This window comes from Schistocerca nitens, chromosome 3, assembly GCF_023898315.1.
Source record: "Schistocerca nitens isolate TAMUIC-IGC-003100 chromosome 3, iqSchNite1.1, whole genome shotgun sequence".
NCBI classification, from domain to species: domain Eukaryota; kingdom Metazoa; phylum Arthropoda; class Insecta; order Orthoptera; family Acrididae; genus Schistocerca; species Schistocerca nitens.
In genome coordinates, this window is record NC_064616.1 from 254598329 (window position 1) to 254625600 (window position 27272).

General features: G+C 42.9%; 1 protein-coding gene across 1 annotated transcript in view; it reads left to right on the plus strand.

Moving 5' to 3' along the window:
- The window catches only part of LOC126248220 (protein obstructor-E-like), an 83446-nt gene that overhangs the window by 43374 nt on the left and 12800 nt on the right, over nucleotides 1–27272 (plus strand). The window contains exons 2-3 of the mRNA XM_049949043.1: nucleotides 11701–11928; nucleotides 24964–25152. Coding sequence (XP_049805000.1) covers nucleotides 11701–11928; nucleotides 24964–25152 — 417 coding nt within the window. The remainder of the gene's footprint in view (nucleotides 1–11700; nucleotides 11929–24963; nucleotides 25153–27272) is intronic.

Below are 27272 nucleotides of genomic sequence, written 5' to 3' on the forward strand. Positions count from 1 at the left end.
AGACTATCTCTCATGGTTGTCTGGCCGTATGGTGGCAGACAGTCAGGTTGTGTCTCCAGGCACGTCTTCTCTGGTCGTCGGGGCTCAGTTCGAAGCCGGACTCATCACTGAAGACAATTCTATTGCAGTCAATAAGATTCCCGGCCGAAGACGTGTCTGGAGATACTGAAGTGAGCGAGGTGGCGCAATAGTTTAAACATTGGTCTTATAGTTTGGAGAACCGAAGTTCAATTCCCCATCCACTCATCCATATTTACGTTTTCCATGACTCTGTTGATCACATAACACGACTGGTGGACATATAGTTTGAAAGGACATGCTGGATTTCTTTCCCCATTATTCACGATCCGACTTTATGTTCCGTCTCTAGTGAATTCGTTGCAGACGGGACGTTAAACCGTAATCTTCCTTCTTCCTTGAAACACCGCTGTTTCAGCTCCATTTCCCTCCAAATATTTTCAAGGAGATTGGAATTTCACTATGCCCTCAGACTTCGGCATCATACTGCGTACGATTTCAGGACTTTTGATTGATCAGTAAAACACTTCGAGTATTATCTGCATAGCAAAATTTTCGCCCCGTTAAGTACTAAAATTATATAAGAGCTTTGTTTAGATATCTTGAGTCATCTGTCAACATAGTGAGGTAGTGGTAACTTATGTGATCATGCCTGTATGTCCTTATCCACAATAAGCGTTAAGTCGATGACAAACGAATCGCTGTTGACCGTGTGTAAATCTCGCTTACCGTGCATTATTATCAGGAACATGTCCAGCTGCAAAGAACTCTGGCTTTCGCTCGTTATGAGTGAAACTTCATGGCCAGGCGTTATTTTTGAAGCCGGCTGACGGTTGGATCACGATTTAATGTATGACAACAAATGAAAACTGTTCGTTGCATGTTTAGCGGTCCATGGAAACACCTGTACGATCGACGAAGGTTACTTTCCTCTCCATTAAGCTCGTAGCCACAGTCTTAGAGGTGGTGAGTACGTAATTTCTGACTTCGTGTCCCCCACTATAATTACAGCAGATCTCCATAAAATTGCCTACACCGGAGTGATTAACAGAACGGGATAAACAACTGGAGGTTCAAGTTTCATGATACGAAGGCTAGCCACTATACTTTCTGCTTCAGAAACAGATTTAGTTTTACTTTGGTTTGACGCGATTCAACAAAACGTCATCAGTTGTCTGGAGGTAATTCAGTGACTTTAAACGAGGCTGGTTATTGCTGTAGTAGTAAACCTCTGTACCATGTCGTCGATATAATTCATACCCGTCACCGAAAGAGCACACTGGAAATCACATAGGCATCGGATATACAGATTAAGAGTACCACACATAGCCAAATGACCCTCGAACTGCTGGACGTTTGTTACCGTTAACCGCAAGTAACGAGTGCAAACAACAGAGCTGGCAAAACACGTTTTTCAGGAGGCGTTTAAAACCGTAGTAAAGACAGTAACTAAATAAAAGAAACACAGAACGAAGTATGTGTTTTTAGTTCAAATGGGTTAGCCAGAATATCGCTCCATCGTCACTGCTTTGTGTATGGCGATCTGTAGCCAAAGGAAATTCATGTAACGTTGGATAAGGATTATAAGAAGTTTAATCCATTTGCAAATGCTAAAAAATGAAAACATCGCTACAGAGGAGTAAGGTACGTTACTGGACACGCCTGAATACGTGTGAAATAGCTGACGTAATAAGAATACCAGAAGAAAAATTTCGATTCGTTTTATGTAATGAATGTGAACGCTTTGTGCAAACTAGATGGCACATTTATTAAATTCTTACCGAAGACAAACGTGATAATTAATTGCTCAGTAAGGTTTGGCCGATTGGAAAAAAAATCTTGTACACTAACTTGTCACTGTGGGTGGTGTTGATCGGCTAATTCACATCAGTAACGAAACAACTATCGAAGCATTGAATGGAAGTTGGTGGCGTAGCACTAAAAAAGGCGGATCAGTTTCGTCTACCGCAAAGGTAAAGGGCCTTTTTTGTATTCTGCAGGCCTTCCAAAACTGCGCTTCAGAACTGGAATCTACTCACTCGAAAAACATTAGACAAAGTGTAAAAGAAGGCTACGTCGAAAAAGAAGCGTGTTTTTTATCTGCCTGTTTGTCGTCGTATATTATAACAAGAAAAATAGAACAATAATGGACTGAACTATGGAGAACAGTTCTTCGAAACTAACTGCCAACTTCCCATCTAAATCACTACTGGTATGCATCGTAAAGGTGTATTACACAAATACCATCGCTAGTCACTTCCTCTGCTGCTGGCCTAGTTTGAAATTATGAAGCATATGAGAACTTTTTTCAAAAATATTCTAAATCAGTGACCTGCTGTGTTGAAATCAGCTACTTAAGCCTGTGAAGTGATACATATTTACCGTATTTAACAAGTGTAATGCAAAGAAAAGCTACTTATTTACGTTCTTAGGTTTTCGGAGGTTATTGGTTTCTCGAAAGACCCATCGTCTTCGGCGTTTTAGTTGTTCTTATCCTGCAGAAATAAACACATTGCTACGGTCGCAGGTTCGAATCCTGCCTCGGGCATGGATGTGTGTGATGTTCTTAGGTTAGTTAGGTTTAAGTAGTTCTAAGTTCTAGGGGACTGATGACCACAGATGTTAAGTCCCATAGTGCTCAGAACCAATTGAACCATTTTTAAACACATTGGATGGATACCAGGTCGTTGAGAATATTAAAGAGAGTATATAATTGTTTGAGTTAAAACTTCCAGGCCGAGGGCGTTATCGATATATAACACACTTCACCGATCTTTCATCTCCAACTGTAGGGAATATCTTCGGAGGTAAAGCGGCAGCTGCAAAATATAAACTTCCACATTTATTAAAATATTTCTGGTGATTAAACTGTGGTCGGATGAATTTATTGCCGAAATTCAAAGTTTCGTCCGCGTTTTCAGAGGACATATTCAAGCGGGATTGTAGCTTTCTCGAAAGTCCGGTCCACATCTTGGTGGCTCGCTGGTGGCTTGAGACCTTCGAAAAAGCTAAACGCCCCCTTGAAGATGCCCTCCGCAGACGCGGAAGAAACTTTGGGTTTTCAACAAGAAATTCATCCGACTGCGACGTAGTAGCTCGAAATATTGTAATACGTATAGAGGGGCAACTGTAATTTTACCTCTGAAGATGTCTTCCGCAGTCGGAGATGAACTTCAGGGAATAGTTTTATGCATCGATGACAGTCTCTCAGCTCAGAAGATTTAACTGAAGTTAACATCGGCCGTGAGAGCCTATGTTGTATGGGAGTATATAATTATTTTGAAGTCGTTTTGGGAAATTGAACAATTGAACAATATCTCTGAAAGTTTTTGGATGAAGTGCACTGATACTTTAGGGGAAATTGAGTTACAAATTTAGCCCTTTCGACTTGGATAGTAATTTTGATAATCGTGCTGATGATTCGCTACAGACTTGACACACAAGGACAACGCATTACAATCATTTGAAGCTATTCTCAAGTATCAGCAGGATGTAGGACCGAAAGCCTACCACAGGATAGCGGCGTGTTAGCCGCTGTACTCATTCGGTGTATTCCACACGTTTCTTCCTGTTTGACTTCACTAATCTGCTGTAATCTGAGTGCCTGTTTCAGCACCTGTCGGGCGACGTGACGCCATAGTAATGCCTACTTTCACTCGGTAGGACCAGGGTTCAAATCCCGTCCAGCCACTCAGCTTTAGTCTTCGTCGGTTTCCCTTAATCGTGTAAACTAATGCCGTGAAACAACACGCCAAATTTAACTTCTTTATCTTCCCCCTTTTGGAGCTTGTGCTCCGTCTCTAATGACCTCATCGCCGGGGGAACGTTAAAACTCTATCCGTATGTCCGTCATTGATCCTGCTCCGTTCTTAAACAACCATTATCGCGGTTTCTTTGCATATGTAATTCTTAACTGTCACGGTCTCCTCTGTCGCAATAAGTGGCGTGGTGGTTAAAGCACGGGTTTCGTATTCGGAAGGAGCGGCGTACAAGTCCCAGTCCAGCCATTCACATTTGTGTTTTCGTTGGCTTCCTCAAGCCACGCAAGGCAAATGCCGGGGTCGTTGCTCCGAAAAGGCTACGACCCAGCTCTTGCTGCAGCCTTGTCCAGTCCGAGCTTACGAAGAGGCCATAACGACCTAGTAGTTGACGAGAGTTTACGCCTTAAACTTCCTACCTTTTTTTGCTTTTACAATGTTTCCTTTTTCATCAGACTCCGTAGATGTTGTCTATGTTTTGTGTTTTTCTTAGCTAAAATTCCTTTTCATGTTCACTATTTGCACTTCTCTAAGATAATTCTAGGATATCTACGGATTTCTTGCTTTTAGCAGAACGCAAACAACAAGGAAACATGTCTTTATACCTTTCTTCACTCAGCACTTTTCTATTTTCCGTAAATTACGTGTTTTATTCGAGTATAAATTAGCATAAGGAAAATCAGCTTTGTAGCTCTAGGTTTTGGGAGCTACAGTAGATTATTTTGGGAGCAACAGTAGATTATTTTGGGATATCGTAATGGAGAGGAACCGTGACTTTCTGCAGGATGAGGAACAACATAACTATGCATATTTGTTTCTCGGATGTTAGACTCTTTTTATTCTAAAGACAAAGATAAAAACGATAGCCGGCCGGTGTGGCCGTGCGGTTCTAGGCGCGTCAGTCTGGAACCGCGTGACCGCTACGGTCGCAGGTTCGAATCCTGCCTCGGGCATGGATGTGTGTGATGTCCTTAGGTTAGTTAGGTTTAAGTAGTTCTAAGTTCTAGGGGACTGATGACCACAGATGTTGAGTCCCATAGTGCTCAGAGCCATTTGAAGCATAAAAACGATAAATATTAATTTCAAAGCATCCTTCTAAGATTTTCCAAGATGATTTACGTTATTGTGGCGCAAGAAATACTAATTTTTCTGAGAGCACATATCATCCTCCAACTGTTGCTTTTAGCTGTTTTGGAGTGGTAACGCTGTTTATAACGCTAACTGAAGTTTAACCAGTTTTAGAGTCAATGGCTCATATATTAGCACAGCGTGTGGCAAAATGTATTCCACGGAAGACTGGTGTTGCGGGGGAAGAGGATAAGGGCTCCGCGAAAAACTATTAATGACTTGGCATTTTTTCCACATTTTGATGGCGCTAATTATTTTTTTAAATTTTATTATAATATCTGCGTTATTAGTTATGATTTAAAATTGAAGTAATCACTGAATAAAACAATTTTTTCTCATTTTTTAAAAATTATATTAACCTTCAAAGAAAACAAGGTGTCGCGTCAAACTACCAGCATTCTCAAAGTGGTCCGTCAGAGGAAAAGTTTGGCAATCCGCGTTTACATGCGCTGGAATGAAATTTGGACGTAAAATGGATTTAGTCATATAGAGGTTAGCACCAGTTGACTCAAAGATTGCCGGCCGCTGTGGCCAAGCGGTTCTAGGCGCTTCAGTCCGAAACCGCGCTGCTGCTACGGTCGCAGGTTCGAATCCTGCCTCGGGCTTGGTTGTGTGTGATGTCCTTAGGTTCGTTAGGTTTAAGTAGTTCTAAGCCTTGGGGACTGATGACCTCAGATGTTAAGTCCCATAGTGCTTAGAGCCATTTGAACCATTTTGGCTCAAATATCAAAACCGGAAAACATTTGAAATGTGTGTGTCCAGACGTATTCTGACGACATCCATAACACCGCTAAAGTGGAATGATTCTACGATATATCGCTACGATTTCTGCTATGCTTCCACTGCGCTGACAAATACAGAAAACTATTCAGTTACTTTTGACAGAATTTGCTCTGGTACCTTTTACTACGTTGCCATATTTGAAGAACAACTGCCAGCAATGAAGAATTGAAATTATTAACCTAAGAGTATGCTGTAGATTGAACAGTTAGGAAGAGAAAAAAGCGTGGTTGCAGTCCAGTGTGAATTTTGAATGGGGTCGCTATTCCCACTCAGATATCTCAACACGAAGGCGACGCATAGACTCGTGTTCGAATAATGGTCCGCCACAAACTTCTGACGTAATGTTTAGACCATGTCCATTGAAATGTTTTGTGGTCTTGTGTTGCGCCAGTTAATTTGGTCTTGTTTAGCAATCTACTCATTCAGTAGAAGCAGTAAAGTGGAGTCATGAACGAAAACAGGTTTTCTTTCTCTTTAGTTGCTTGAATGTATAGGGCAGTACGTTTGTGACCGAGCTGGACACACGAAAAATCACATTCATTAGTCTACCGCTGTTACGGAGGCTCGCCGTACGCCGCCAAGCCCTGTTGTTTATATAACACACCTGCAGATGCTTGTTTTGCGCAACAGATGAAAGTGAGTACGTCCTCCTCTGAAGTGGAAGTAAAAGTCCTCCTCTGAAGTGGAAGTAAAAAAGCGGTTGCAGTGAGTTGTTAAGTCTTCCCAGCTGCTAAAGAAGCGTTTGGTGGTTGGAGGCGACAAGGAAGGAGCTACTTCCATTTTTTTCCCAGACTCTCGGTTATCCTTGATGTATAAAACGGCTGCAGAAACTCGAAGGGAGAGGAATGGGAGAAAGAGACGCTAGCGCTATTCGCGGTGTTGCCAGCTGTATTGAAAGAAGGTCACCGTAGCTCCGACTCCAAATCCATCTGACTTTGGTTCTGCTACACCTGTTTCCGACAAATACCTCTCGATGAGCGGAGGGAAAGAGACGACACTGAGAAAGTTAGGCATTTTAAGACAGGTTCAGTGGGTTATGCTGACTGCCAATATTGCCCTCGGGAGTAATAAGTACGTTCTGTCCCGGCAAGGATATTGCTTGCGTTTGTCATTATACCACCTTCGGATCTTACCTGCAATAGTGCGTGGATGCAGAAGACAACCTGGGATTTTTAGTTCTTCTTTAATAGCCGCTGTTATTCGTCTTACCCAGACCGGTTTAGGCAAACGTTTTCTATACTCAGTGAGTTTTAACATGTTTTCCGTCTCTTAACTATTATCTGTTTTGGTTTTTACCGGCTGATAAAAAAAATGGTTCGAATGGCTCTGAGCACTATGCGACTTAACATCTGAGGTTATCAGTCGCCTAGAACTTAGAACTAATTAAACCTAACTAACCTAAGGACATCACACACATACATGCCCGAGGCAGGATTCGAACCTGCGACCGTAGCGGTCGCTCGGCTCCAGACTGCAGCGCCTAGAACCGCACGGCTACTCCGGCCGGCTTACCGAGTGATACCGAGCAATCAAAATGTCATACAACACTCATAATATTTTCGTTAGAACATGCTGCTCTTCTGAATGTGCTGGTCGATATAAACACCGTGTTTTAGTGGCATCCACAGCAGTGCTGCTAGCAGAAAAAATCAGCAGTAAGTGCAACTAATCATCGAAAACCCGAAGAACCAAATCAGATTAGTTAGAATTTCTGTAGTTATGCCATAGCACGAGAACTTTCTATCCTATAATTAGCTAGAAACATAATACCATATTTTGTGACAAAAAATTTATTTTTTGCTTTAATGCGAACTATACGACTTAGTTACAATGTGGAATGAAATCCCAGTGCACAAACTACTGGATATCACATGCTACCTCTTCGAATTACTTTCTGACACTCGAATTCTCCGACATGTCTGACGTTTTCTAGGCTGTAATCCATTAACATATTTCATCAGGATTTTTTTAGCTAATAATAAGGCGACACTAAGACAATTCGTTGGCCTTGTACTTTTCTCTATTTAAAATGTTAATCAGCTCCATATAGACATCAAAGTGAACAAATGTAATGTGTACTTACGATATAATTTTCACCCTGAAGAAGAAGAAAGTCCATTTCATATTGTGTTCTTTCGACCTTCGTCCTTGTACTTAATTTATCACGGAGTTCTATATCGATCCACGTTAGAAATGGTTTTGCTCTTAAACGGGCTCTTTTTCACTTTTAGGATAGACGGAGCTATGAGTTTCCATTGTCGTGTAGAAACCGGAAAGAACTGATTTAAACGTAGCTATACGCTTTTCAGGTACGCTGTTGCTCGTTAAATGTGAACCAGAGGTCTGTGCAAATTAGCGTATAATCATTTCCCATCCAGCGCAGCGAAGCCCTAAGTGAACTAACAAGCGTATCGAGACCGAGTAGGAGGTCAGACAAGGTTTGTTTCGGTTTTCCTGTTTTCCAGATACGATATGGTTATTTATCGCTTTCCTTCTGGATCGCAAGGTCAAGTACAGTCAAAAATCAACAAATAGGACAACATTTAATTCAGCACCGATGGAACAATTAACATAGAGAAGTTTGAGACGTAATTAACTTGGCCGTTTTTATTTAGTTTTGTGTCTCTAAAATTGCAAAGGCTCACATTAAGTTTACATGTTTCCTGAATAAGAGGCCGGACAGAGACGAATCGTCAACACACATTGTAAACGAAAATGAAATTGTGGCTTAGAAGTGAAAAGAAATCTCGCTACGTGGTGTAAGCTGGTAAAGGCAGATATAGAATTATACAGATGAAACCCAGGCTCACGAAACTCTCCCGAAAATGGACTGAAAAAGAAGACCTAACCACATGCCGATAAGAGAGGCTAGAAACGTAGAAGTTACGATGACGCAAGTTCGTGCCAACAAGGAAATCAAGGTCTGTCACACAGTTTTAATCCACCAGGAAGTTTGAAATCAGCTAACGCTCTCCTGCAGAGTGAAAATTCTTTCTAGACACCATCTCTAGGCAGTAGCTAAACCGTATCTCCGTAGTATCCTTTCTTCAGTAGTTCTAGTCCAGGAATTGAAAGATAGGAGATGAGGTATTGGTGGAACTAAAGCTACGAGGCCGGAGCTTGAGTTGGGCTCGGAAAGCTCAATCGCTGCAACACTCGTCTGCGAAAAGTAAAGGTTCCAAGTTTGAGTTCCGATCTGGCACAAATTTTTAATCCTCAAGGAAGTTTCTAGGAATTTGGAGGTATAAAAAGTTACTGCGACTTTCCAGTATGTGAGTGCCACGCTTATTTATGTAACGGTCTTGATTGCACGGTATAAATAAAGCACCGTGTCTTGAGAGGATCGGTTGTAGATGGGCCATGTCGTTAACATTTTAGACTATGGCCGCATTGAGTGCAAAAAACGTATTACAAACTCTGATAACCCTCGCTCTTTTCTTAGCCCTGTACTTTCAGTTTTAAATTAGATTTGTCGCTCACTTTAGTGTTGCTGTTCTCTGCGTTGCCCCCACCGCTGCTATGGCTGTATTTTTATGAATGAATGTTTTGTATCCATAAGTACTAACTTCCTCTCAAATGACATTCGATGACAGAATATCGAGTGAAACATATAGGGTGACAATTATTGAATTATATGAAATAAAATCGTCATAACTTCTGAACGGTTTGCGGTAGGACGTTCAAACTGCACGGTTGGCCACGGGACATGACGGGAATTAGTATGCACAAGAATGCGACGAAGCTCACTTTCATTTGGATGGGTTCGTCAATAAGCAAAATTGGTGCATTTGGGAGACAGAGAATCCGCATTTCGCAATCGAAAAGTCTCTTCGCCCTCAACGGGTGACTGTGTGGTGTCCAATATCCAGTGACGGAATAGTCGGTGCGATAGTCCTTGATGGCACGGTGACTACCGAACTCTACGTGTTTTGGAAAATGATTTCATCCCCATTATCAAACTGACCCCGATTTCGACAAGATGTGGTTCATGAAAGCTGGAGCTGGACCCCATCGGAGCACGAAAGTGCTTGATGTCATGGAGGGCACTTTTTGGACCGCGTTCTGGCTCTGGATTACCCAGAGACCCCAAAACCATTGCTGAGCAGAAAACAGCCATTCAGGTCATCGGCAGCGTCGATGTTCAGACACTTCAGCTGGTCATGCAGAATTTCGCTATTCGTCAGTGCCACATCATCGCCAATGATGGCAGACATATCGAACCTGTCATAACCCAAATTCGAGTATCTATAGGGACGTTTACATGTTGAATAAAGTGTGCACACGCCGTAGTTTGTAAGTAATTTACGTTTTTTTTCATATAGTTCAATAACTGTAATTCTGTATAAGCACGTGCAATACTTCTGAGAAAAAGTTTGAAGGCTTTAGTAAAGCTCACGGTTGTTAAGACATATAAACAAAACAGTGAAACAGATCCATATAAAGAGTGATGAGAAACAGACTGAAAAGCTTGTACGGATGTTACAGGGTAGGTTGTGCTGAGAAATAATTATTAAGAAAAATTCGATACGTTGCGCCGTTTTCGAGTTAATTAGCTTTGAAGTTAGCCAATAATTCCGCTGCGCGCCCAAATAAAATTCACGCGGCCCACCAGACACGGTGTCGCCAAACATATTCTCAGGTTTGTTTCCTAAAACCAAGCAAGACAGCATTAAAAAATTAGACTTCGGACGGTAGTAATGATCCAATCCGAGCCGAAGGGTGAGCAGTCTCGTGCGTTATCAATTACGCTATGAGGACAACTGACACTAACTGTCTCTAGCGGGCCGCCTCAGTTAGTGCGCGGAATGGCCTGATTGGCTAACTTCAATGCTAATTAATTCAGAAATTTTATTATTGGTTGGTTGGAATCAACACAGCCAATGTAAAGAGTGTAGGTAAGTGAAAAGACCAAATATTGTTTAACTAAACCGCCTATCAGTCATTGGGAACAACTCATAGTCGTCAGATATCTGCGACCAACCATACGGACCAACTTGAGCTGAAACGACAACGTAACTGTAACTTTGGATAAGCCAGATGCCAGACTTGACATCCACTGGAAAGATACTTAAGAGTAATTCATTTTTGGACATCGTCGTTTACAAAACTCTCTTCCGAGAAATTTTGATTATTATTTGGCAAGCTGGAACGTATACTAAGTTGGTTTAAAGAAGAAAATCTAAAAACAAAAGAAAAGTAAGGAAGAATGAAGATTATGTTGTAATGTCCCACAAGGTGGCCTTTTGAGTATAGACGTATTTGTAGACCTCATAGCTGTGCTCCCTTTAATATACTTTACAAGTAATGGTATTGAGCTGTCTATCTGGAGAATATTCCTGGGGTATGAATTTCGTGAAGAGAGTTTTGTGTCCGTTGAAAAAGATGAAACATCCAGAGAACACATTAAATCACCAACTACACTGGTTCACCCGCATACCCGCTTTGCAAACGTAAGAAATCTCCCTACCAAAATGCAGCAGTTTGAACTACATGACCGATAATGGGTTTATATCTTGTGGATCTGTTTGCTGAAACTTGCAGCAGTAGCTTATATTGGATTCCGGCAATTCTTTTTGTTGTTTGAATCGCTGCTATTGACCAGACACAGTGGTTCTCAAAACTTTAGTGTATACAATGACACTTGATTAAGAAGAAATGTCTATTTTTCTAACGAGTTCAACACTAAAACTAAACTTCGCCCGAACAGGCCATGAAGGTCCAACGGTATCGACCAGGCTCCGTGTCATCCTCAGTCCACAGGCATCACTGGATGCTGATATGGAGGGGCATGTGGTCAGCACACCGCTCTCGCGGCCCTATGTCAGTGTACGAAACCAGAGCAGCTAACTCTCAATCAAGTATCTCCTCAGTTTGCCTCACAAGGGCTGCTGTCCCAGCCCGACAGTCCTTAACTTCGGTGATCTGACGGGAACCGGCGATACCACTGCGGCAAGACCATTGACCATCGATCTTAACAACGGGTGCCTAAAATGCAAGTTTTTGTTGTTTACAGGAGGCAGCGAGGCGCAGAAATCGCGTGACCAGGAAGACCCATGCAAAGTGAAGTCGCGCGTCGTAGGCGACGTGACGTACTGCGACCGCTACTGGGAGTGCGTCAACGGCCAGCCGGAACTCTACGACTGCCCCAACGGACTGGTGTTCGCGGGCAAGCACCGCGGCGTCACCGAGGGATGCGACTACCCCTGGCGTTCCAACTACTGTGACGGCAAGCAGCTAGCTAGTAAGTACCCAGCAGTCTTCGTGGTCTAACCCAACGCTACATGACTCCTCCAGTTGATCCTTTGGCGAAATAAAATGGTCAAGGACTTGACTTGTCCGTGAAGTCTCAACCAATGTCAGGTTGATCACTCGCTTAGAACAACTGCTTCCCTTACGTTTACGCAACTCTTCGCTAATGCCTTATCCAGCAGGTTGTTCTATTCCCCGTCGGCTCACAGCGTCCACCAGAAACGATATTTCTAATCGTCCGTCTGTATCTGAATATACAGGTTGTTTCTTGTGATATAGACAACTTTTGTACTTCGTAAACATCTCAATATATATTTGGATATGCAGCTCTTGTCTTTTTTCCGTGTCTGCAGTTAAATTACTGGATATAAGTCCGCCTTTTATGCAAAAACACTGTTTTCCTTGTTATTAAGATATGTTTTGGCACCTCTGTGCTATTCTCACTGATTTTTGTTTATTGGAAACGTGATACACAAAGTACATTAATATGTGTGTGCAGTACCCTCAGAACGTAAAAGAAGAGAGATCAGTCACAACAAAACATGACAAGCTATCCGTGCGGGACACCATAGAGATGGTCCTGCAAAACCATATAATGTAAAATAGCGCTTTCAATAAACAAAACCTACTGAGGATGGCACAAGTGTTTGGGTAACACGAGAAACAGTGTGTTTGCGTAAAAGGCGGACCTGTATTTAATAATCTCAATATATCGTAACATGGTTTTCGGCAAAATGCTGAGCCATTCTTCTGAATGTCAATGCTCTTAAATTCTGTACCAAGATATTAAAAAAAAACTTCCTTTTATTTAAAGAAGCTGTGTTCTTTAATAACAGAAATGAAGAGTTAGTGAAACGAATATGCAGATATAACTGTCAGTAAAGTTCGATTTGAAATTTGTCTGAAAGATGTCGGGAAACATGACGTTTACACGGCAAAGTAAATGAAACTGTGCTCTGTCGACAGTCGCGGCCAAAGCCGTATATCGAAAATACTTTCTGTAAGAGATCTAGAATACATTTAAATAGTCTTCTAACAAGGCACAGTTGCTTCAGAATCTATACATGTATACTCCGAAAGGCACATTATGTTGTGTGGCGGAGGTTATGACCATCATTCCCCGCTTTCCTGTTCCATCGGGTAAGCCTCTGCATGAGGTCTAATTCCTCCGATTTTCCCATCAACTTCACTTGGGTGAAAATAATTCGTTGCCTTGTTTTCGGAACATACGCTATCTCTGGGAATAAAAGGTGACAGGTGTTGACCACGCAATAAAACACTCGCCCCAATGAGTACTAGAACTTGTCGAGAACCGTGTTCCGATTTTTGAGCTATTTTTGAAACGTTAGGGCCGTCTGCGTAACGTGCCATACTGCCCATACATCTGGGCCAACACCGAAACAGATGATCCAATGGTTAATACTCTCGACTCGTATTCGTAGAGACCGGGATGTCACAACCACCATAAAAAAGTCAGACTGTCCGAAATTAGATCTTCTTAAATCAATTCAGCAGAAAAACCAACGATAATACAGGGATTCTGATAAATCCCATCGTGCACAAGAGAAGCGTTACGCATTGTATTTACGCTCTATTTTACGTACCACGAGCGCTGACACGTACTCAAATGATATAGAAACAAACAGACCAATGATGCCATTATAAGGTAATCCTGCTGGCTAAGAACTTCCCCCGTATAATGACTTTCGCTCTCTCATCTGTAACTCTAAATGTGTTTATCCGCTTTACATAGTTTTCGTAAGTTCACTCTGTGGATAAATCGTCTCGACCTTAAGGACTAAGCTGTTTACGTCAGCCTCCCTAAGTGAGTGATTTCAAACAGAGATGGAAAAGTTTTGATACATGTTTAACGATAACGTTTAAGATCTAAATGACCTTATAACAAGACGTATAGTATTTCTAACTATTGAATCAGAATAACAGCATCGCTTTCCATCTGAAAACTTATTACATTAATGTTAAGGGAAAAACTTTTGGGTAGTTCAGTGTAGTCTAGATCAAGAAAGGAAGGTCGTGCAAATCAAACGCTTCTCAAGTCTGCTTCAAGAGACGAAGAAGGGCAGAAATGCAGTAATAATATTAGTAACGAACCAAATTAATAAAATTTATTCTTTATGACTTTAAGATTTTGTGTCTTTGCCTTTCAGTAGAGAGAGACTTCTAGCTCATGTATCTTAGAGCTGTATCTTTTTTATTTATTTCAAGAACTGTGCATTTTTGAGGAATATGAATGAATATGATTAAGACTGCGGAAAGAGATGTTTTAGAGACCAAGACAGATTAGTACAGAACTTGTGGATCGGGCGAAGCTGCTCGCTGATAGAAACATCGAGATTATTTTCTGGAGAAGTGGGCTACAGATATCGGTCCGGTCATTCAGACACTGGTTCTCCGCAGGTTCTCTAAATCATTTCAGATGTACGCCAGGGTGGTTGAACCGGCGAGGCATTGCACTCAAGGTCCTTAAAAACTTGGAAATTTGTGGTAAGATCGTATGGGACGGAACTGCTGAGGTCATCGGTCCCTAAGCTTACACACTACTTAGCCTAACTTAAACTAACTTACGCTAAGGACAACACACACACCCAAGCCCGAGGGAGGACTCGAACCTCCGACGGGGGGAGCCGCACGAACCGTGACAGGACGGTCCTTAAATCGGTTCCTGCAGTGACTATCTAAACGACATCTGCTGCATAATAAAAAAGTATTAACCTTTTGCGGTCGATTCAACCGATCACAGTAGTATTCAGCTCACTACCCAACCGAAGTTGAACGTCTCTGTCGCTCGTGTCTGTAGTAATGTTTTCAATACACTGAGGTTACAAGACTCATGAGATACCTCTTAATATCTTGTCACGCCTCTTTTACCCGGCGTAGTGCACCAACTCGACGTGCATGGTCTCAACAAACGTTGGAAGTCCTCTGCAGAAATACTGAGCCATCCTGCCTCTATAGTCGTCCGTAATTGAGATAACGTTGTCGGCGCATGATGTTGTGCCCGAACTGACCTCTAGATTATGACCCATAAATATTCGATGGGACATATATAGCGCAATCTGGGTGGTCAGGTCATTCGCTCAAATTGTTCAGAATGTTTTTCAAATCAATCGTGAACAGCTGTGGCCCGGTGAAAATTCTATCGTTGTTCGGAGACATGAAGTCCATGAACGGCTGGAAATGATCTCCAGGTAGCCGAAAATAAGCATTTACAGTCAATGATTGGTTTAGTTTGACCAGAGGACCCAGTCCATTCCATGTAAACACAGCCCACACCATTATGTAGCCACCACCAGCTTGCACAGAGCCTTGTTGACAACTTGGGTCCAAAGCTTCGTTGGATCTGCGCCACACTCAAATCCGACCATTAGCTTTTACCAATTGAAATCGGAACTCTTCTGAGCCGGCCGCGATTTTCCAGAGTCCACCAGATAGGGTCACGAGCCCAGGAGAGGCACTGCAGAGCAAGTCGTGCTGTTAGCAAAGGTACTGGAGTCGGTCGTTTTCTGCCATACCCCGATAGCGTCAAATTTCGTCGCACTGACCTAACGGATACGTTCGTCGTACGTCCCATATTGATTTCTGCGGTTATTTCGCGCAGTGTTGCTTGTCTGTGAGCACTGACAACTCTACACAAACGCTGCTGGTCTCGGTCGTAAAGTGAAGGCCGTGGGCTACTGCGTCGTACGTGGTGAGAGGTAATGCCTGAAACTTCGTATTCTCGGCACACTCTTGTTACTGCGGATCTCGGAATCTTGGATTCCCTAACGGTTTCTAAAATGCAATGTCCCATGCATCTAGTTCCGACTACCATTCCGCGTTCAAAGTATATTAATTCCCGTCGTGTGGCCATAGTCACTTTGGAAATCTTTTTGCATTAATCACCTGAGTACAAATGATAACTCCGCCAATGCTCTGCCCTTTTTACCTTACGTACGCGATACTACCGCCATCTGTACGTGTGTATATCGCTATCCCATGACTTTCGTTACCTCGCTGTACATAACACGTGCCACTTAAACAGATGCTCTGTAACGTAGATCTCTGGTAGTAGGCAGCTTTTGGTGGTCATAACACTATAACGTTGGTAGTGGGCTGTCTTCACTCTTCTTGTTCATTGTGATTTCGTATACAGTTTCTTGTGCAAATGTTCGTATACTTTCCTTGACCTTCTCCTTAGTAATGTTCCAGGATACATCCAATTCCAAATTTTTAATGATGTTCTCTAATCCTTCATCCTGCGATGTCCATATTAAGAAAGCGTTTTCTTTTTGTGTTCTTTTATATATCTTAAGATTTGTTCATTATGTCTCTCAAGACATGTCATCATACCCGCATTTAAAATTGGCTTTTTGTTCTCTTGATTTATTATAATGAATTTTAACACAAATATCCAACATTTCGCACCAAACTTCCAGTTCTTACATATTACTTCACCAGTAGGACTAAAGTCACCAATAACATCTTAAAACACTCGCTAAAAACCGAGACACTACTCTCATTCAATATTCAGTTACCTACGGCCAACTCAGAAATGTCCCAGAGTTTATCACGAAACCCTTGCCAACCTTTCAAATATCACCCTCTGTATAGGTTAATTGTCATAGCAGTCGAAAACATCCAGAGCCAAAATCTCCCTAAAACCTTACATCAGTTATCAGTAACAAAATTGAAAGCATCCCTACTCAAAGAATTCATCAATACCTGCCAACACGCCTACCTATTTACAATGTGACTTTCATCCCAACTAGTCCGCAGATGAACAACTTTTTTACATTGCACATTTTATCTCCGATCATTACATAAAGGAAGATTCGCCATATTTGTGTCCATTGACATAATAAAAGCTTGAGATCGGGTATGGCATTCGGGACAGCTCTTCAAGCTACTAACCTATGTACTTTAAGTTAACTATGTCCACCTAATTCCATCCTACCTCCACCACAGTCTTTCCCGTGTCAAAAGCCGGCCGTTGTGGCCGAGCGGTTCTAGGCGCTTCGATCTGGAACCGCGTGACCGCTACGGTCGTAGTTTCGAATCCTGCCTCGGGCATGGATGTGTGTGATGTCCTTAGGTTAGTTAGTTAGGTTTAAGTAGTCCTAAGTTCTAGGAGACTGCTGACCTCAGATGTTAAGTCCGAGCCGGCCGCGGTGGCCGTGCGGTTCTAGGCGCTGCAGTCCGAAACCGCGGGACTGCTACGGTCGCAGGTTCGAATCCTGCCTGGGGCATGGATGTGTGTGATGTCCTTAGGTTAGTTAGGTTTAAGTAGTTCTACGTTCTAGGGGACTGATGACCGAAGATGTTAAGTCCCATAGTGCTCAGAGCCATTTTGTTAAGTCCGATAGTGCTCAGAGCCATTTGAACCATTTGAACCGTGTCAAAAACAACCGCACCTTCTCCCGCATCTTTCATCTCATTGCTGGTGTAGCTCAAGCCCCTGTCCTGGTCCTCCTTTCCATCCTTTACAAATTCTAATGGCTCTGAGCACTATGGGACTTAACTTCTGAGGTCATCAGTCGCATAGAACTACTTAAACCTAACTAACCTAAGGACATCACACACATCCATGCCCGAAGCAGGATTCGAACCTGCGACCGTAGCGGTCTCGCGGTTCCAGACTGTAGCGCCTAGCACCGCTCGGTCACTCCGACCGGCCCATCCTTTACACCACAACGTTCCTAAACCCCCCCCCCCCCCCCCCACACACACACACCCTTGCCAAACCTGCTTCCTGTTACCTGCTGACGACACGGCTTTCTTATCTGCACACCACACCCTCCAACTCTCACATGCCTCCATCCAGTGTTACTTTAATCCATGGGTCGAGTAATGTAACACGTGCAAACTACAAGTAAATCAGCAGAAGAGCTAAGCCACCAACTTTTGCCACACCGGACACCGATCCCGTTGTCCAAATTTGCAGGTGATCAGACATGATGCTTACGTACGTGTCACCTATCAGAGTCATATCTAGACGCATCAGGGTCCCATATCACTCCAACCGCACACGCCTCACATCTTTACAGAGCCTCCCCATCAGCTTGAACAGTCTCCTGCTGACACGCAAGGTCCATGGATAAATTGGGTTGTCTCCATACCCGTACATGTCCATCCGCCCGATACAATTTGAAATGAGACTCGTCCGACCAGGCAACATGTTTCCACTCATCAACAGTTCAATGTCGGTGTTGACGGGCCCAGGCGAGGCGAAAAGCTTTGTGTACGCTAGTGGGCCTTCGGTGCCGAAAGCCCATGTCGATGATGTTTCGTTGAATGATTCGCACGCTGACACTTGTTGATGGCCCAGGATTGAAATCTGCAGCAATTTGAGGAAAGATTGCACTTCTGTCACGTTGAACGATACTCTTCAGTCGTCGTTGGTCTCGTTCTAGCAGGAAATTTTTCCGGCCGCAGCAATGTTGGAGATTTGATGTTTTACCGGATTCCCGATATTTGCAGTACACTCGTGAAATGGTCGTACGGAAAAATCCCCACTTCATCGCTACTTCGGAGATGCTGTGTCCCATCGCTCGTGCACCGGCTAGAACACCACGTTCAAACTCGCGTAAATCTTGATAACCCGCCATTCTAGCAGGATAACCGATGTAATAACTGTGCCAGACATTTGTTGTTTTATATAGGTGTTGTCGACCGCAGCGCCGTATTCTACCTGTTTACATATCTATGTATTTGAATGCGCTTTAGTGTTTTTCACTTTGTTTGCTAAGTATTCAAAAGTTGAAAATGAAGAGAAGTCTCCGTATAGGGATTCTCCCTCACGAACCTCGGATTACGATTCTGTACTTCTTCCGCTGTATCACCCGTTGCCTGGAAACTACACTGAAATAAATGGCTCATACCGGCGCGCCACAAAATGCAATTTTTTCTTAACACTTGGCCATCTGGATCTCCCACTTGTGTCACTTTCATTTCTGGCCGAGCCCTGCACGTACTATAGCTCTGGACGAAAGCGCTCATGCGAGATGGTGCGGTCCCCTTGTTAGCGAAACCTTTAAATTAATGCAATGCCATCACAGACCGCGATTAGAGAGTAGTCTGCTTTCTCCTGTTCGTCAATTCTAAGAACAATTCGTATGTCGTAAGAATGGAAAATGGGGCGACGGTTGTCTGAAGCAAAGTCAAGTTGCAGCACCTCGTCGGTAATGAGTTTCGCCGAGGATTACTACACTCTGTTCTTCAGCTAAATGTTTTCCTGTCAGAATGGAATTCACGTTTCCATTCACAGAGTATGTTACAAGTTGATAAAGAAAGTTCTGGTCCACGTGATGGCTTAAGAACGAGTGCAGGCTTAAGGACAATTGTAGTACTCATGAAGTCTCCTTCTATAAAAGTTTAACCAGGTGTTTATTCAGTAGAGTCGTGTGGTATTAAAATACTTTCTTTCAGCCCCCACTCATTTCAGTATGTTATAGTTAAACAACATAACAACAAAATCAGGAACTTCCGTATTTCTGTGTCTCTTCCAATAACGTCCTCATAGTTTCAAGATGTCTAGCGGAAGTTTCCACGTGTGTTTTCTGCACCAGCGCTACCAACAGCATTCTTACTTTTGGATTCATACAAGATATGAAGTCCGTGGAATGCAGTCAAGTTTGAATATCATTTTTATTCCCTAAACAAACACATTTTATGGGGACCATCAAATGCAGGGATACGTAATTTCATTTTCTTTCATGGTCAGTAATCAGTCTTCACAATTCAGAAACAGTTTTGAAGATTTGTAAAGAAAATGTGGAAACGCTAACCGTAGTTATATTATTTATGTAGTGTGCGAGCAGAAATACTGTTTAACAAGAAGACTGCTCTCTCTTTATCTTTTCATGTATCTTATATGTCTATAAAGTGAAGGGACGCTCGTGTAACTATTTAGACTTTATCACTTACCGTATCATGCAGGTGGAGTCTCAAAAAAAATTAAGGCAACAGGGTACAGTTCGAGAACGTATCTGCGTTATTTCAGTAAATGTCAGACTTCATTTCCTAATTTCTTTCCATAAGCTTCATAGTCCAATTTCATACGTTTGGAAACTTGCATAGATGTATCGATAAGCGTCAGAGGTGAAGTGGTGATAATTATATGTTAGTTCACTTACAAAACACTATACCCGGCGAGCTTGCTGCGTGTTAACGCACAATCATCCAAAACAGAAAGCATTCCTATTAAGTAACTGTCACTGCGAGTCTTGGTGTGTAACGTAGATTTGACTCATCTGTATCTCATACACGTTAGAACTAACGAAATTTAAACGCTTTTACACGCAAATTATACTTGTTATGTTTCATTCCACAGGTGCAGTGAAGTAATGTGAGTATGATTAATAACATAAGCGTACGTAGAGAGGGGCGTTTGCCAGTGCCCATCTACGCTGATGTATTTTACTCAACCTCGTATTGTATTCTAAATGTTCCTATATCTCATTTTATTCACTTAATACTTTTGTATTTAACGTCTTCGATTCTAAGAGACTCTACCATGCAGTAAGTGCCGTAGATCTTGTAGGACGATCTGAAATTTTGAACTTTCTCACACATTCATCTTCCAATCTTATTGGTTCATGCTAAATCTTTAATTTGGAAAGTAAGTTACTTGTACTTTTTCTCGGCATTTTTGATACACACATCATAAAAGTTTTGCATCACCTCGGTTCCGAGAGTTCCGGAACTTGTACAGAAAATTGGAATATAGATCAAGATAAACATCATTTCCGCCCTTTTTATTGCTCATGAAAACCACACATTGCATGTTGTAGCACCATACAGCGAGACCTTCAGAGGTGGTGGCCCAGATTGCTGTACACACCGGTACCTCTAATACCCAGTAGCACGTTCTCTTTAACTGATGCATGCCTGTATTCGTCGTGGCATACGATCCACAAGTCCAGATTGTCCCACTCCTCAACGGCAATTCGTCGTAGATCCCTCAGAGTGGTTGGTGGGTCACGTCGTCCATAAAAAGCCTTTTTCAATCCATCCCAGGCATCTTCCATATGGTTCATGTTTGGAGAACATGCAGGCCGCTCTAGTCGAGCGATCTCGTTATTCTGATGGAAGTAATTCACAAGATGTGCACGATGGGGGCACGAATTGTCGTCCATGAAGACGAATGCCTCGCCAGTATGCTGCCGATATGGTTGCACTATCGATCCGAGGATGGCATTCACGTATCGTACAGTCGTTACGGCGCCTTCCATGACCACCAGCGGCGTACGTCGGCCCCACATAATGCCACCTCAAAACAGCAGGGAACCTCCACCTTGCTGCACTCAATGGACGGTGTGTCTAAGGCGTTCAGCCTGACTGGGTTGCCTGAAACCAAATGTCCGATGATTGTCTGGTTGAAGGCATATGCGACGCACATCGGTGAAGAGAACGCGATGGCAATCCTGAGCGGTCCATTCGGCATGTTGTTGGGGCCCATCTGTACCGCGCATGGTGTCGTGGTTGCAAAGATGGAACTCGCCATGGACGTCGGGAGTGAAGTTGCGCATCATGCAGCCTATTGCGCAGAGTTTGAGTCGTCACACAACGTTCTGTGACTGCACTAAAAGCATTGTTCAACATGGTGGCGTTGCTGTCCAAGTTCCACCGAGCCATAATCCGTAGGTAGCGGTAATCCACTGCAGTAGTAGCGCTTGAGCGGCCGGAGCGAGGTATGTCATCAACAGTTCCTGTCTCTCTGTATCTCCTCCATGTCCGACCAACATCGCTTTGGTTCATTCCACCTGGACACTTCCCTTGTTGAGAGCCCTTTCTGGCACGAAGTAACAATGCGGACGCTATCGAACCGCGGTATTGACCGTCTAGGCATGGTTGAACTACAGACAACACGAGCTGTATACCTCCTTCCTGGTGGATTGATTGGAAATGATGAGCTGTCGGACTCCCTCCATCTAATAGGCACTGCTCATGCATAGTTTTTTACATCTTTTGGCGGATTTAGCGACATCTCTGAACAGTCAAAGGGACTGTGTCTGTGATACAATATACGCACTCAACCTCTATCTTGAGGAGTTCTGGGAACTGGGACGATCAAAACTTTTTTTGATGTGTGTATTTGAAACCCGACTAGTAACTCACTGTATTAGTAACTGCAGTTGAATGAAGTGGTCATTTGAAGCCTAAGTAAACCAATCTGAGCTGTCTTTACTTGTTTTATGGTGTGATGTGGTGCAGCAATGAGGGCATTGAAGTCGCGTTCGGGAGGAGCAGGATTCGAATCGCCGTCCGAACATCCGGATATAGTTCTGCCTTGATTTTACAAAAAGGCCTGACAGCTCCTTTAAATTTTTAGTATCGGTTTCCTGCCATACGTCCAATTTCCGTCTCTAATGATCTCAATGTTGACGCGGCAGTAAACCTTCATTTTCCTCTCTTCCTCTGTTATTTGGTTTGAAGTCTGAATATTTAGTATTATATCAGTTCCTGTTTTGTTCCTGCAGAAATACGTTGTCCTTTTTTACTTTCTGGCTGCAGAACACGTCTGGTGTTCTCTGCTCCTTCTGTTCGTTTCTGCAATGTTTTCATCTTATCGACCTGTACCTTACCGTATTCATAAGACAATGTTACTTGCATTTATAAGTAATTTTCATGGTCAGGCAGTTTTTGCGGATTAAGCGCAGCTGGTGAAATGTTGCAGCTTCATATTGCTGCTTAATTCTAGATTAATGACTTTGCTTTGACTTTTGTCACAGTTATTCCCTCTGTTTACTAGCTGGGGAAGCCAACCCATGGCATTCATGCATGGTGCAGTCTTTATGAATCAGTGACACTGAGTATTAAAACCACGCCAAATGTACTCATCGGAATAAAACTAGAAAGTAGTTATACAAATTTTCGAAAGAACTACATTTCAGTAGTAATGGAGAAGTCTGTCATTGATAACATTCTTATTGAAATTATTTATTGTCCGACGCACTCACATAAAATTCGGTCGTTACCGGCCACCATCAGATCTGAATGATAAGCTCCAGCGCCATTTCTGAATCCAACGCAGCACCAGCGGTCAACGCAGCACCAGCGGTGGCGAAAGCGGTGTGCTAAACAGGTGCTCTTCGATTACTGACATTCAGTGGCTTGGTGACCAAACCGGTTGATATTCCCAGACAGATTTAAATATGCAATTGTCAGGCCAGCTATATTAAGTCTTGGGTATACACACTGAAGTTTGCCTGGGAATATCAACCGATGCTTCATGGTTTGCTCAACGAGTTATTGAATATCATTGTCGTAAAGCACCTGTTTAGCCTCACCGCTGATGCTGAATTCCGAATCGACGCTTGGGCTTGTCCCTCAGATCTGAAAATTACCGGTGACGGCCGAGACTGACAATTTCCTATCGATATTTTACGCGGCTGTTCCGCATAATCAATCATATTAGAAGCTTATATCTACGCCCAAGAAATATCACACAGTATATTATAGATACGACTATACACTGCTGTAAAATAATTTTTTATCACTGTTTATCTTAAAATCCCAAAATTAGAGTATATGTTGAGGAGGAGATAAAGATAGTTAAGGAAGGGTTGGAAGAAGGGGAACTGGTCCCTTCTGTAAGGAGCAAACAGCAGAACTCGTTATTTGCCATACACGCCACACCCGTCGCTATATAAATGAGGTGCGCACTCCAGTTACGGAGGGTGATTTCGTGATGATGTTTCCAACTTTTAGCGATAATGAAGAACGGTAAATCTATCAATCTGAGATGAGGGACGCTGGTCCCGAAACGACCTAGTCGAAAGTTACAAGTGAAAGTCTTTCTGATACCCCTGACTGTGGAATACATGTGCCGGTAGTGTTGTTGCTAAGATTGACTTCAAATGGCTCTGAGCACTATGGGACTTAACATCTGAGGTCATCAGTCTCCTAGAACTTAGAACTACTTAAACCTAACTAACCTAAGGACGTGACACACAGCCATGCCCGAGGCAGGATTCGAACCTGCGACCGTATCGGTCGCGCGGTTCCAGACTGAAGCGCCTAGAACCGCTCGGCCACTCTGGCCGGCTGCTAAGATTATAGGCTAAGCAATTTTCAGAGGTGGTAGCAGGGACCAAAACAAGAAAGACGTATAGAAAACATGGGTCCCGAAGTGCGTACCTTAAGAACTATGAGCACTCCATTTCCGATACTGTGAAACCCATCTCGTTTTTTGCAGATTCTTTGGTTTTCACTTTTTACAGGAGTTGGTATGGACCGAAACAAAAAAACAATGTTCAGTAAACAAGGGCTCTGAAGTCCATACCTTAAGAGCTACTGTGACACCCAACTCTTCTACTCAACAAGTGCCCATAGCTCTTAAAGTATTGATGTTATACACCGTATTTACTAGACTTTTCCCTTGGTTTGCTGCATACTACGTCCTCCAAACACATGGAAACTAAATATCTCCCAGTAGAAGAGATGTGTTTCACAGTATCCAAGATTAACAAGTGCTCATAGGTCTTAAGTTACGCATTGTATGGTCCATGTTTACTAGACTTTTCTTTCCTGTTTTGGTCGATACTACCACCTCTGAAAGTTTCCTACCCTAAAACCGAAACCACAGCAGTATAGGTACATGTAATCCACTGTCAGAGATATCAGAACGATTTTCGCATGCAACCTTCGACTCGATTGTTTTCGGACCAGAGTCCTTTACCCCAAACTGATACCTCTACCCTCCTCCATTATCCCTAAAAGTTTGTAACATCATCACGGAACTACCTTGTATATGACAACCTTACTCAAATAGCCAATCTTATAAAAATTTACACGTTGAATTTCGAAGACACCATGCAGCACTTCGTGCAATCTCCCTGTTCATCCTCGAGTAATAAATTGTATGCTTCTGCTATAAAATGCTGCTTATGAGAGATGGAGCTCTTTTGCACTAATCCCTCTTTCATCGTATATTTTTCTTTTAGACCCACAAACATTGTGAATTTCGGGATTCAGTACCATAAAAAAGTATGTATGCTATGGCTCTAGCGCATGTCCTATCTTGCAGACCCACCCATCTCCACGGAGCACTGTGATTGGCTGTACGGCATCTTCGGGCACGAGACGTCTTGCACGCGCTACTGGACGTGCTGGAACGGCACCTCCACCGAGCAGCTCTGCATCGGCGGCCTTCTCTACAATGAGGACACGCATTCCTGCGACTGGCCCGACAACGTCGACGGCTGCCAGAAGCACCGTAAGCAACACACGCATCATGAAATTTACTCTCGGCATTACTAATTACAATAACGAGAAGGGATAGTGTTCAGTGTGACCTGCACACGACAACTCGATACTTGGTATGACCCGAAGCTAAGCCGTATTCTGCCATACGACAAGCATGGTTCAACACATTTTGAAATGACGGGTGTACTCCATTAGTAGTTGGTGTTTATTGGGTTCCCTGGGAATTTACCTAAATCAAAACCTGAAGCTTTTGGACGATAATTTGGAAATTTGTGGTAAGTTCCTATGGGATCAAACTACTGAGGTCATCGGTCCCTAGGCCTACACACTACTTGATCTAGCTTAAACTAAGTTACGCTAGCCGGCCATGGGTGGCCGAGCGGTTCTAGGCGCTACAGTCTGGAACCACGTGACCGCTACGGTCGCAGGTTCGAATCCTGCCTCGGGCATGGATGTGTGTGATGTCCTTAGGTTAGTTAGGTTTAAGTAGTTCTAAGTTCTAGGGCACTGATGACCTCAGAAGTCAAGTGCCATAGTGCTCAGAGCAATTTGAAATATTTAAGTTACGCTAAGGACAACACACACACACCTGTGCCCGAGGGAAGACTCGAACCTCCAACGAGGGGAGCCACGCGAACCGTGGCAAGGCACCTGAGACCACACGGCTACCCCGCGCGGCTTGGACGATAAAAGATGCCCATTACTCATTTTAACATTAAATGTGATCAGAAGTCTGAAATTACATCATTCTACATTCGCTAAACCCGTAAAATTGGTCTTTACAGAAATATTTGCCTGCGATCCCAAATTGCCGAGCTAAAGACAGTCACGTAAATGATAGAGCATCGAATAAAGATTGAAAATGAAATTTTTACTCATTAAATTAGTTAGTCACGCTCCAGATTCTCGAGATCTTTTTCGAGGTGTGTACCATATAAGGGGAATATACAGGAACCCATATTCTGAAAATGCCTTCGAAACGTATGGGCTTTCTTCATACCAGACTGCGATGATTCAGGATCTTCCATGACAGCTCTGACTCCAGACGAGAGAGAGGAATCAATGAAAATAGTGTACCGGCAAAGTTCTGGTCTGGGATCGAAGTTTCTCGCAGCGAAATCCTCGTATAAAATATTCATCAGTTTATTTTCCTCGTCAGATCTGTGTTGAAGCTAGAGTTTTTGATGAAATCGCCAAACTGCTTCGCCAGGAACAACTGATTCTCGTGGCTGCTGCTGCTGTGATCGTCATAACCCGTATACGGATTGTGATTGGTCGGTCTAAGTCATCATTACGTAATGATGCCAGATATTGTGTCCATATCTGCACTGGCGGCGCACTCTCCTAAGAACGTAAATAACTGACAAGGGGAGGCCGCCAATTGTGAAATTCAGATTCGATTCATACTGCGCATAATAAAAGCTCATGGCCAGAGGTGTAATGTGGCAAAGCACCAAGATGCACTTCTCAGCCGTTGTCGAGAAAATCGACAGTTAAAAGAAACCGTTGCGGTGAAATACTCTCTACGATTAGTAATTTCCTACAGCGTCGTGGTGCAGCGGTAAGCGCTGGCGTTCGTAATCCGGAGGTCGCCGGATCGAATCTCGCGCCATTCAACCTTTTTTTTAATTTAGTATTTGTTTTTTGTAATTCAAATATATATATATATATATATATAATTGTTGCAACTGATTGCCCGGAATTTTATATATATATATATATATAAAATTCCGGGCAATCAGTTGCAACAATTATGCATATAATAAGTTGTTGAAAGTCGTTTGTCGTGGAAAAACTGGCGACTTCGAACATCATTATGTTTTCCGCAAACAAAGTTGTATTTCACAAATGTTATTAATTGTCTTCATAATGTTAACCACGTATAGTTAACGGAGGACGTAGAAACGATATTCCGAAACGAATACGTATAGCGTAAGTCAAACGTTCGAATTAGAATAGAGACCCCACGAACACAAACTTGCTGTGGCAGGTATGAAATATAAACTCCGTTACTCGCTCGTTACACTTGAAGGACTGATGTTGAATGGGCCGAAACGAGCCGCCGCATAACAGCGTAGTTGCGTGCTAACTTCGAAAGAAGGTAGATGCGGTCCCTAGCGCAACTTATAA